The following is a 12,339-nucleotide window of genomic DNA, read 5'->3' as shown; positions in this document are numbered from 1 at the left end:
CTGTGCTTGCCGAGGAAGGCAACGGGGGACCCTCTCGGCTGCCGTCGCCACAACTCTTCGCCGCTGCTCGAGCCCCTCGAGAGGCGCCGTTGCCGTCGCTGCCGCCGCCGCCGCCTCCCCACCGACCGACCTCGCTCCCAGCGCAACACCCAGTGACAGCCTCTCCAACCAACACCTACCCTCCTGTGCCCATGGGGGCGCGGCTCCCGAGGCCACGCCCTCCGCCGCTGCCATTGGAAGAAAAGGGCCCCGCCCCCACACTCCTTTTTTCCCATTGGTACGGCTCGGCTTCCGAACGCCACCTCTCCGAAGGCATTGGCGGGCGCGCACCCGCCCCCTCAAGCACCAACAATTCAGTTGCTGGGGTATTTCTTCCGTAGCATTGGCTGGCGCGCACGCCCGTCACTGTGGCGCTGGGCGCTGCGCGGCTGTGTTTACACATCGGAGGATGAGGCATGTGCTGCTGTGCAGTTACGCGTGAGCGCGCTTTAGCGCTCTCCGGTTGGAGTCCAGCCTCCAGCCCACGTCTGTCGAACTGGGGCTTACAAAATAGAGAAAATCATGGCCTCTGGATAAGGGTGACGACTGGAACTGCAGCGTACAGAACGAAATGTCAGAGCAGGGCTCAGAGGCAGTAGAGTATATGATTCTGCTAACAAACTATTCTAGAATGACATTCATAAGGACAAATGTAGAATCAGATCAACCATGATTTACCGTAAATTCTGCCTCCAACAGTGGCAAACCATATGCCCTTCACCTGGCAGGATTGTTGGGTGGATTTACACCTCACAAGTTTAAAGTTTAAAGGAAGCAGTTGTTATTTATTGATACCCTGTTATTGTGCACACGCTGTACAGTACATACATAATTACATGGATAACACAGGTAGCAACCTGCTTCCAAGGTGCTTAAATCTAAAACAGAAAGTATGGAAACTGAGGACTGAGAGAGAGAAATGTGTGGGCAAATGTTGCATGTACTTAAAACTGGGTTGCAGTTGGGAATGTATATTAAAAGGATAAATCAAAGGCCACGTGGAAGATAAGATCTAAGAAAGATTAGAAGGAATGGACAAATGGCATATGTATTCACCCTATGTTGTGGGGGCAGCAAGGAAGAATGGGCATGTAATTGAAAGAAGCATGAGACCTTTGGCTGGATGAGATTGTTGGAGTTGGAGAAGCAGAGGTCATAGGTGGAGATTTAAGGAAAAGCCAGGGTCAAGAGCTTGGTGTGGTCAAAGTGCTGGGTAGATTTTCAAGTTAAGAACAGGGCACACATAGCAGATAAGTATGAGAAGTCAGAAGTGGTTTGAAGAGGCTGTTTAATACAATAGAGATGAATATATTTGGAAGTCGAATTTTGGATAGAGGTAAGAACTGAAGAATGAAAGAGGAAGGCTAGAGAAGAGAAACTGGCAATAGTAAGGGAACGAAGTAATCTAGCATGAGCTAGAGGGGACTGAAGAGAATGGGCATATTTATAAAAGAGAAGCAGCAAGACTTGGCAATGGGACAAATGTTAACAGCAAAGGAAAAGAAAAAATAACCTATGAAGCTAGGCTGTGTCCCTTATCAGTAAGGTAAATAGTGCTGTCAACAGGCATGAGAGGGACTGAGGAGAAGAAGACTTGGAATGAAAGATCCACATCCAGGCAGATAAGAATAACATGAAGTCACAAAATACAAACAGTATTTTTTTTGTTATTGTCATGTTTTTTCGTTTCGCAAGACTATCTTTTCTCAGAAACTAGCTGAGTCACTGAACTTTAACATCTCATTGGTCGGAATAATGATTTATACATTACTAAAGGGTATGTCACTGTACAATTTAGAAAGGAGATGGGGGATTTTATGTTTGAATGCTCTCTGTGCACAGGAAACTAGCAGGTTTGGGAGATGGCTTGTAAAAATGCTTGCATCCTTCCTGAACTAACCTTCAACCTACCCAGAGACATGAACATGCAGTTATAGTGGTGCTTCTAGTAGAAAAAGATAAGAGGTATTTTCCATTTATACATCTAAACCTAGCAAATGAAAGGCAGCACATACCAATTACCTTCTCTTTTCTGGTAGATATTGTCAGCCAGTACACAGCTGCTGTCCTTTTTTATTTTGGTATGTATGTATTAACTGATGACTCACTAAATAATTCCAGCCCAGGAAGCCAGCTGCTCTACAGAAATAAACCTTAATTAAACAGAAAGTTGACCACTAGGGATGTCCCTGGAATGTCACTGTGTCCTAGAAAGACATCCTCATTAGGGTAGAAAAAGGACAGGGTAGGACTGTATTCCAAATATTACCGGTAGTCTGAAGCGCAACACAGCACTCTGTGTATGTGTGTATTTAAGTGTAAGGCAGGAGTTAGAATGTTGGGCTTAATAGGGTTGCCCTATTTCAAGAAGTAAAAATCCAGACACCCCCAGACACTCCAGGACAAACCTCCAGGACAAATCCCCCCCATATCACTACATCCTGGTAATGTCTGGGGAATCCCAGATATATAGCAGCCCTAAGGCTTGACAAATACCCCCCTATTAGTGGAGGCCGTGGCGTAGCGTGGGGGGTGCAGGAGGGGCCGGCCGCACCGGGCACAACATCTGGGGGATAGGGTTAGGGGGCACAAATCCACGGGTTAGTGGGCGCAAATCCATGGGTTAGGGGGCGCAAATTACTTGCCTTGCCCCGGGTGCTGACAACCCACGCTACGCCACTGAGTGGAGGGCAGGCCGCACAGCATCTCTTAACTCACTGGCAAGCCAATGGGTACACAACAGGATCTAGGGGGCTACCTGTGCAAGTTTGCAACTGTACTGAATCACCATTTTGGTTCAATTTTGGCCAACAACTCCATTTCCCAATTGGCCTGCAACTCCATTTCCCCCCAAACCAACTCCTAGAGTCCAAGGTCCCTTGCCCCCCCCCCCCTCAGTAAAATATTTGAGCCCCACATATGCTGATGGGCATTGCTATGCATTTGGTGTGCATGGGCTGGAACTTATGATCCATTATGCAGGGGGAGGTTTACCTGCTCCTCCCCAAATATTTTATTTAAGATGGCACCCTTGAGTCCATTTAATGGTGCGTTTGACCGAGGCATACATACATATGACCTTCCAATTAAAATAAAATATATATATACATGCGCTTTATAGTATATATTTATCCAGTACAGGTGCGGAGATAAGCGGAGACCTCAAATAGCAACCAAGCCACTCCTTTAAAATACGGCCTCCCCACACGACACGCGTGAGGCAGAAGAAAAGGGGAGGAAAAGGTCGCTGCTCCCGTTTCCCTCAAAGGCAGTGACCCGCCCTTTCGCAGGCGCCGCCCTGCCAAGAGGCGCGCTCTCTCCCCTGGTGGGCGCTTGCTGCCATCCCGCCATTTCAGCGGGCGGCCAAGACCACGGAGGCCTCCGGAGGGGGCGGGGCCTGCGGTTCGGCGGGAGGGGCGAGCTGCCTCTTAGCGGCCGGCCTCTTTCTCCCCGGGTCTCTGCGGCGGGATGGAGGAAGCTCTGCGGCGCGAGCTGGGTACTTCGGCGCTCCGGCCTACGGGCCACTCGGGGGGCGGCTGCATTAGCCACGGCGAGAGTTACCACACCGACCACGGGCGCGTCTTCGTGAAAAGCAACTCCCGCGCAGAGGTGGGGGGGGGGAAAGAACCGGAGGGGAAAAGTACCGGCGGGTAGTACTCTCGGTGGGGAAGGCGGGTGTGGGCGATGGGCAGTGAAGTGCAAAGGGTCGAATAAAAGCCGTGCTGCAAGAAGGCGAATTGCTGTTTACTCCCCTTTGCTGAATAGCACTCCCATGTTGTTTGCTTTTTTTTGCAAAGTGGCCTGACATAGGCGCAAATGCACAGAGCGAGCTGGTAACCCGTCACAGTGACGCGACGACGAGGCTGTGTCAATGGTTTACTTCTCCTGCCCTGCAGGCAGCTGTTTAAAAGCAATGGTGTCGCGGCCGAAAGAAAGAAAGCGCCTGCGGACGAGTTGTGGTGCCCCTGGCTGTGTGTTCGTTGGCGGACTTGCTAAAGTCGGAGCTAGAGAGGGGCTTTCTCGCCATCCATCTCGTGGGCCCCACCACTGCAGCGAAGTGGAGGTTTACTTTTGAGGAAGTGTCTTAACACACGCACCCCCCCAAACTAGGCCCTCCAGACGGTTTGGGACTACAATTCCCATCACCCCTGACCACTGGTCCTGTTAGCTAGGGATGATGGGAGTTGTAGTCCCAAAACATCTGGAGGGCTGAGTTTGGGGATGCCTGGTCTAACAGGACATCTTGGCAGGGCTTTAATCTGAGCCCAGGGCCTTAGGAGCCCATTTAAAAAGCAATGGTTTTGTACACACGGTGAAACGTGTGAAATAGGAAATGAGAGTACCCGTGATCACATGCAGGGTGCCTTGTTTCCGCTAGGAAACTAACTTGCATAAGTATCAGGATTTGTGCTAGGCATTCTTTTTATGCTGTCTCTCCTCTTAGAAAATGGCCACTTGTGAGGCATGATTGGCAGAGGTTTTGATAGCTAGTGTTAACGAAGGAATGAGCAGACATGGCTTGGCAATTTGCTACATAATAGCTGCTGTGTTGTGAATTGTTCTCTGATTTAGTGCTGAAAGGGCAGATGTGCCCAGAAAGGGGCAAATGTGCTGTGCATGCAGGCTCCTAAGATTATTATTTTTCTTTTAAATCTGACATATGCTGGAAAGTTTTGTATGTGAAAGTGTTTACAGAAGTCCCCACCCGCTATTTTATCTGACAGGCAAGGAGAATGTTTGATGGAGAAATGGCAAGTTTAACAGCTATCCTGCAAACGAAGACTGTGAAAGTTCCAAAACCTATAAAAGTTATCGATCTCCCGGCTGGTGGTACTCTGTTTGTGATGGAGCATTTGGATATGAGGGGTTTGAACAGGTAATCTCTGTCTCAATTTCTTGCTGTGATTTACTTGCATATTCGAGGAGGAAAATCAGTATCATGTAAACCACCTTGAAGAAAACAAGTTAATACAAATTAATCATATTTACTATTCATTTCTGCAGTGATGTGAACCAAAGTTGGATAACATTTTGGCCCATAAGAGGAGAAAGAGGACCCAAGAGTTCATTCAAAAATGTTAAATTTATTATTGCTTTGCTTCAGTCTGAGCTGCAACCAGCATGCGGCCATGTATTCTAAATTGGGGTTGGGGTATCTCCTTCAGCCTGACAGCTGCATTCCATTGTACTCAACCTTCCAGAGGTTGAATGTCAGTGGTGACCGGGGACAGAAGCAAAAGTGGGTAGAACCATGGATATGACGTTCAGGTTTGTGGCGTAGGCTATGTGCTAGCCATGCAAAACTCAGACCATTTCTCACGTCTCCATTTTTCCAGGTGGACAAGGGGCCTTTATCACAGTTCAAGGACTTTGCAGCCAGGCAAAAGCACATTAGAGTGCGGAGCAGGCCCCGTCATGGTTGTGGACTGGGAAGGTGCATGACAGGAGAGTCCAAATAGGGCCAAACAGAAAAGCCTGGAGAGCTGCGTTCTGCTCTAAATAATGAAGCTATAACTTTGTCTGAGATGGGAGCATAGCTGTCAACGTTTCCCTTTTTTTAACGGAAATTCCCTTATTCTGAATAGGATTCCTCGCAAGAAAGGGGAAAAGTTGACAACTATGGATTGGAGGGTAAATTACCCTGATCTTACTGAACTTCCTTTATGAACTTTGGTACAGACAACATTTTCCAAGTTACTGTGTTTGCTCTCTAATATACAGAATTTGGTGAGATTTCAATGTTAATATATTAATTAATTATCATGCATTTACTTGTGTATAGGATCTTATTGACTTTGAATGCATAGATTTACGTTCAAAGTGTGCCATTATAATTTTATTGGGAGCTTCCCAGTAGGTGATTCTGTTGGACTGCTGGTAACAGCTTGACAGTCTTTTAATCTTTTATTTTGGAATGGAAACTCAGAGTTGATGCAATAAATCAATTTTTATTGTAATCAAACAAATCAGTTTGGTTAGAAATTTATCAGTTTGGATATAGAACCCATATTACTTCAGAGACACACACTCAAAGCCAAATTTCACCTAAATCCTCCAGATCAGCTTGTCATCACGGGACATCTCACTGGACCAAAATTCCTCCTCTATTGCTGGCTGAGTTTCCAACAGGTCAAAAGTTTATGCTGATCGATGCAACACATACTACTTCTTTCAAGAACTCCAAACCTGGAGTTTTCATAGTTACTTGCCCAAAGTCCAAGGTAACTTAATAGGCCACTGTATGGTAAACAACCCCATATTTGGGCTTCCAGCACATGCAACACTGAGGCTTAGTGTTATAAGGGATCATAATGTCTTGAATGCATGCAGTGAATGTGTTGAGGTGCTGGATGAGACAACCTTCTTGCTGTCCTTTAGAGATAGGTAACTCTTAAATTGGGGTTGGATAAAACATGTGCCCTTCCAGATGCTGTTTCATGGTGAAACCATCAAATTTTTGTTGCTTTGTAAACGTATCTTTTTTACACCACTAGACATGCAGAAAAACTTGGAACACAGTTGGCTGATCTTCATCTTCACAATCAAAAAGTTGGGGAGAAGCTGAAGAAAGATGCAAACACTGTTGGTAAAGTACCCAGCTGTCCATGACCTGCCAATGCCCCCAGCTGTTTTGCTCTAACTCTGTAGCAGAACCCCTAGAAACTCTTCATTGCATGCATAAAGAGATATTAAAATGCCAACAAGCTGGGGCAAGTCAGCTCTCCCTGAAAATTGCTCCCCATGAAGCTGTTACAGTAAGTGTCACACTTTTAAGCAACAAAAATAGGTGCTGCTACTGCGTACCCTTGAGTACCCCTTGGGGGGAAAAGCACTGGGCAGCTGCATTTGGCCCCCAGGCTTGAGGTTTCTCACCCCTGATTCAGATCATGATTTTGTCTCCAGTGGTAGCAACTCCATACTTCTCAGAATCTTACTTAATTCGTTGTAGCTGAAAACTGAAAACAGAGAAACTTAGTAAAAGCTTTGTGTTTTTAAGGTTTTTAAGATTTAGTGGAGCAACCTTTATGGTTCTCATGCTAGTGGCAGCTGAGACCTGCGGGTATAGGGTGGTATATAAATTAAATAATAATTAATATTAATAATAATAATACAGTGGTACCTTGGGTTACAGATGCTTCAGGTTACAGACTCCGCTAACCCAGAAATAGTACCTCAGGTTAAGAACTTTGCTTCAGGATGGGAACAGAAATTGCGCGGTGGCAACAGTGGGAGGCCCCATTAGCTAAAGTGGTGCTTCAGGTTAAGAACAGTTTCAGGTTAAGAATGGACCTCCAGAATGAATTAAGTTCTTAACCCGAGGTACCACTGTAATAATAATTAATACAAGCCATTCTATTTTGAATGGAGGTTTTTAAATGATAGCATAATAAAGTTTCCTATTTTTAGAAAGTTATTTTGTTCAGAACAGACGAATCACCACTTCTCTCTGTTTTAATAGGTAAAGGTGAAGAACAAACTGGGGTCCAGTTTGTGGATAAATTCGGGTTCCACACTGTTACATGTTGTGGCTATCTTCCACAGGTATGATCTGGACTAATGGCTCTTCCACACTGAGGAAATCATTTAGTTTTTTGTTCACTTCTAGTTTTCCTTTAATTGGGAAAGGCTGAATATGTTTGAATAGGAGGACTTTTAAATATTAATTCAGAGAACTGTAACTAGGTATGAAGATTCCAGGGCTACTGTCATAACTTTTGGTATTAGTAACCAATCTTCACCTTTCAGCTAACACAACAGTAGATGTTGGTGTTTACAGCTGCACCAGTGAATGCCCCTGAAAACAACTGCTGTGCCTTATGCAGCGTCAAGAGTTTGTGTTAGCAGTAGCTAATATCTAATTAACACAGCAAGAGTCTTCTTTTTATGTATAAAAGTGTATAATTTCATATTTTTGTAAAGTGTGTAAAAGTCTGAAAGTCTCATCCACAAACCATTTAAATCTATTTCAGCACCAGAGAAGTAAATAGGTCTAGATGAGCCTCCATACAAATGGTATGGCTTAACTGGTTTATGAATTGCTTGTCTTATTTCCATTTTTCATCAGAGGGCCTTTTAGAGACAAACTGGCTGAATTTTTGACTACTTGCTTGCTTAGGTGAATGACTGGCAACAGGATTGGGTGACTTTCTTTGCCAGGCAACGAATTCAACCTCAGATGGACATGATTGAGAAGAACTCTGGAGACAGGGAAGCAAGAGAACTTTGGGCAAAACTCCAGGTAATGATGTCCCATGGGGACCATAGAGGGAATTGTCACATTCGTATATGTGGGGTTGTTCTCATTGTGTAGAGTTTTTGAAATACCTACACTCTCTGTGCAAATGTCATGATCCTCTTCTCCCCAGAACCTAATAAACTAGTGGAAAAGAGTCCTTTCACCCACATCTCTCTGAGGTCTCTACTAATTGTGGAAGAGCAATACCATAGCGGCATAAAAGAGCCCTCACGTGAAAAAGACCAAATAATATTTGAAAGGAGAGGAGGAGCTATTTGAATACACAATAGTACATTTTAAAAACAATTAAAGACTAAAATAAGCATTCTGTTCCTTGAAATAAACACTGCTATGTGGCTATATAATGTGTGAAGGAATGTCTGAGAATTTCTAAAAAATTAAATACAAAAGGCTTAAAAATCTTCGTTAAGCCTTTTGATAAAGTAGTACCTCAGATATCTGGTTTAAATGCTAACAAGACTCTGGAAAATCTTGTTACTTAATTTTTGGATGTGATGTGCCCCCTACTGTTCATGTTACTTTAATTCGAATCGTATGCACCTAGGTTGTCCACACCCTAGGTTTGTCTCTTTTTCTCTATACAGTATCAGGATTTGATGTGTCTTCTGTTTAAAGCCACAAATTAGAACACCCAGTCCCCTTACAATTAACTTTAGCAACTCCTGCTTTCTTTTTCAGCTGAAGATGCCCAGTTTGTTTGGCGATATGGAAATAGTTCCTGCTCTTCTACATGGGGATCTGTGGGGAGGAAATGTAGCTGAAGATGACTCTGGGCCAGTTATCTTTGACCCTGCAGCTTTCTATGGTCACTCTGAGTATGAGTTAGCAATTGCTGGGATGTTTGGTGGCTTCAGTGGTTCATTTTATTCTGCCTACAACAGCAAAATCCCCAAAGCACCAGGGTTTGATAAACGGCTCAAGCTGTACCAGCTATTTCACTATATGAACCATTGGAATCATTTTGGCGGAGGGTACAGAGGTTCATCTATCAATATAATGAGGAATTTGGTCAACTGAATTCCTACCTGTAGGTTTTATTTCCCTGTTTTGGAAAATATATACACATATACACACACCATGGGGTTTCAACTGTGCTAATGTGTATATGCTGTAATAGAACCTGAGCTTGCACCCTCTTTCCACAGCAGAAGGCCACGTCATCCTGTGCCCTAGGTTTGGTGTCCTCTTCTTGCAGTTTATCAGAGAGATGCCCAAGGAGGTAACAAACCTTTGATTTGCACGAAAGAGGTTTTGTTTTGAGGTGGTTCCATAGATCTAGGGAAAAATTCCTTCTGTGCAAATAGTTTGGAATAAATTTTTAATGCCAAAGAGAGGGAGAAATCCAAGCAAGGCATTAGAACAGGTAACAACTTGCTAGCTATGTTCATACATATACATTCAAATGAAAATTTACAGTCTTAGTGAATGGAAAGATTTTTCTTGTCCTCCTGCTTAGCTTTCAACCTAGTATTTTGGTGACAGATACCAAAGGAATATAGCAGCCGTATTCTAAATAAAACTGGAATTGGAAATAGATTTGGAAGCATATATTGAGTCTCTGGGGACTTCATTCCACATGGGAAGATAGAGGGTTGCAGTCTAGGAGGCTTCAGTAGTTCCCCCCCCCAGCCCCCCAGTTAGCATTGCAAGTTTGTCTTAGTACATCTGTAGCAATTGGACTGAACAGTCTGTATGGAACACAGTTTATGGTAACCTGCTTCCATGCCATTAAGTTTTATCTATCAGCCTCCAGCTAGAGTCCATTGCTAGCCAGCATGATCTTGCTTCCCTGAATAGTCTGCTGACTTATAATGTGTTTCCAGTCCCTGGTGAACTAGCTATGCATTTATAGGCATATATGGCTGTCTCAAACTTAGTTTCTTATGGCAGCTTGCTGGACTCTCTGCCTTTTAATTCTTCCTTAAGAGTTTCCTGTGCTCCTCCTGACAATTGGTAAAATGAAGTGAAATGACTTCTGGCAGATAGTAATGAAGTGAAAATGCATTCTCAATAAAGTGTTTCCCCTTACGCAATGGTTTAGGAATGTGACACACACTTTGAGGAAGGCATCATAACACTTAGGCTGTTCTCCATTTTAGGACCGCATTTTTGTGTTGGATTGCAAACTCCTTTTCCAACAGGGCTCTCATGATTTAAGTGTAAAATGTCAGGCAAAAAGATGGTGCGTCTTTCCTCAGTGCAGTATCTTCCTGTGGAAAAGTTTTCTTGTTGATCTTTTACGTGTCCTACAGTTGTTAAGGCACAAGAACCTAGCCAGAAAAAAATCTAACCAAATTCTACTAATTCTAACCAAAATGCTGTTGCAGCACTTCCTTCTCAAAGTAATATTGCAGTAAAATTCTGTCTGACGCGATTCAGTTTTTTCACCAGCCTGACAGTGACTTGCCACACCTAACTGATATTAAAGAGTTTACTTCTAGCATTAATTCTCTGTCTAGGTGGCAGCTGCCCTCTTGTTGGTTGTGTGATGCAGGGTTAAATTGGAAGCGGAGGAAGAGGCACATGTAAAAGTAGCATGCATAAGTTACTTTATTTTATTCTATTATTCTTCTTGTTTGGTGGTTTGGACTGGTACATGTCCACTACAGGTATTGTCACTGTTCCTTTCTGGTTCATTGCTGGTACTCATGCTGAATACATGTACCTGGATTCTTACTGGAAGTTCCTTAACATTGCATTTGGAAAATAGGTTCCCTCTTGTGGCCATTATGCATGTCAGTTTCCTGTTCTCATTACATAATTATTCAGTTACAGCATTTTGTGAATTCTGCTAATGGATCCAGAGCTCCTGGGATATGTCTAATAATAATGGGATTACAATGGAATTATACATATGAACAAACACTATGCCTAATATTACCAGGTGAGAGGGGCATGATTCCTAGAATGCATGCTCATGTCAAACACTGAATTCTTTCTGTTAGCTTTTACTTAACATTCCTCTACAGTGTTTCCTGATATTTTTCAATTGGTTTTACACTAAAAACAAACAGATATAAACTTATTTATTAATTTCAGCTGTGTGTGTGTGTGTGCTACTTTTAATAATAGTATCCGTGGCTGTTCTGGGTTTAAAGCAAAGCATTGCTTGTGAGTGTAATTGGTAATCTTTCTGGGTTGTGTTCAATAAAATATTTTCCGGACAGATTAGTTTTCTTTGGATTTTTATTTATTGTTATCTATCTGTAATGGTAAACACAAAATATTATGACCTCCAAATATTTGCATCGTGTAAACATTGTGAATCAGCCTTCACAAATATGCAATGCATACTATATTGTTTCATCAATAAAGTTAATCAGTGTTTCTGCAATTGACTTGTTAAGCCACAAAGTAATTCATTGCCACATTGTGGGTTTCTTGCCCCTCTTCTGTGTCCTTTAAAAACTCAGCTTCCCCTGACTCATTTGCTGGATTTTGCTGCTGCTTTCTGTACCGAAGTCTTCTTGGAAGCTTCCTGTACCTGTCAAGGTTCTCTATATGTGGCCTAGATTACAAACAATGATGCCTTCCCTTCAAAACCTTTCAAGCACCTCTGCTTGTAAATATTGTGAAACAATTAAGAACCAATAGAATATAAAAGTTCTTCAAATTTTGAAAAACAGTTTCTGCTTGTACAGTGTTAACCAAGATGGCACAGTCACATAACAGTAAAACAATAGCACTGAATTTCTCTTTGATAATCTTGACAAATTGGGCTTTTCCTCCTACACCACCTGTCTTTTTCCTTTTCTGATTTGGGAAATGAGTGACAATAGCTTATAATCCAATACACATACAGGTACTACTACTATCAGTGTGTTTATGAAATGCAGGTTCTTAAATACCTGTTAGTGCAGTGAGTTGTAAGTTGCTTTGACTGCTTTCAAGGGACTAGACCAGGGTAGTTTATGTGGTGCCTTCCGGATGTTATTTGACTCTGCTCCATCAGTGCCAAACAGCTTAGCAATTTTTTAGGGATGATGGGAGGTAGTGAAGCATTTGAAGGGCAATACACTGGCTATACCTGGACTAGACTGTAC

General features: G+C 43.3%; 1 protein-coding gene across 2 annotated transcripts; it reads left to right on the top strand.

Moving 5' to 3' along the window:
• Positions 1–3,398: 3,398 nt before the first annotated feature.
• On the top strand, positions 3,399–11,462 carry FN3KRP (fructosamine 3 kinase related protein). 2 transcript variants are annotated; one of them, XM_082213202.1, is made up of 6 exons: positions 3,399–3,648; positions 4,764–4,915; positions 6,534–6,625; positions 7,499–7,581; positions 8,156–8,278; positions 8,975–11,462. In XM_082213202.1, exons 1-6 carry the CDS (start codon positions 3,508–3,510, stop codon positions 9,311–9,313), a joined length of 930 nt encoding a protein of 309 aa, XP_082069328.1. In that variant the 5' UTR covers positions 3,399–3,507; the 3' UTR covers positions 9,314–11,462. The 2 variants fall into 2 exon arrangements, with proteins under 2 accessions (XP_082069328.1, XP_082069327.1); XM_082213201.1 differs by lacking the exon at positions 3,399–3,648 and adding an exon at positions 3,938–4,102.
• Positions 11,463–12,339: the final 877 nt, after the last annotated feature.

This window comes from Podarcis vaucheri, assembly GCF_965113315.1.
Source record: "Podarcis vaucheri genome assembly, chromosome: 2".
In the NCBI taxonomy this organism is placed as follows: domain Eukaryota; kingdom Metazoa; phylum Chordata; class Lepidosauria; order Squamata; family Lacertidae; genus Podarcis; species Podarcis vaucheri.
The sequence above is the reverse complement of the archived record's forward strand: the minus strand, read 5'-3'. Positions and strand labels throughout refer to the sequence as shown.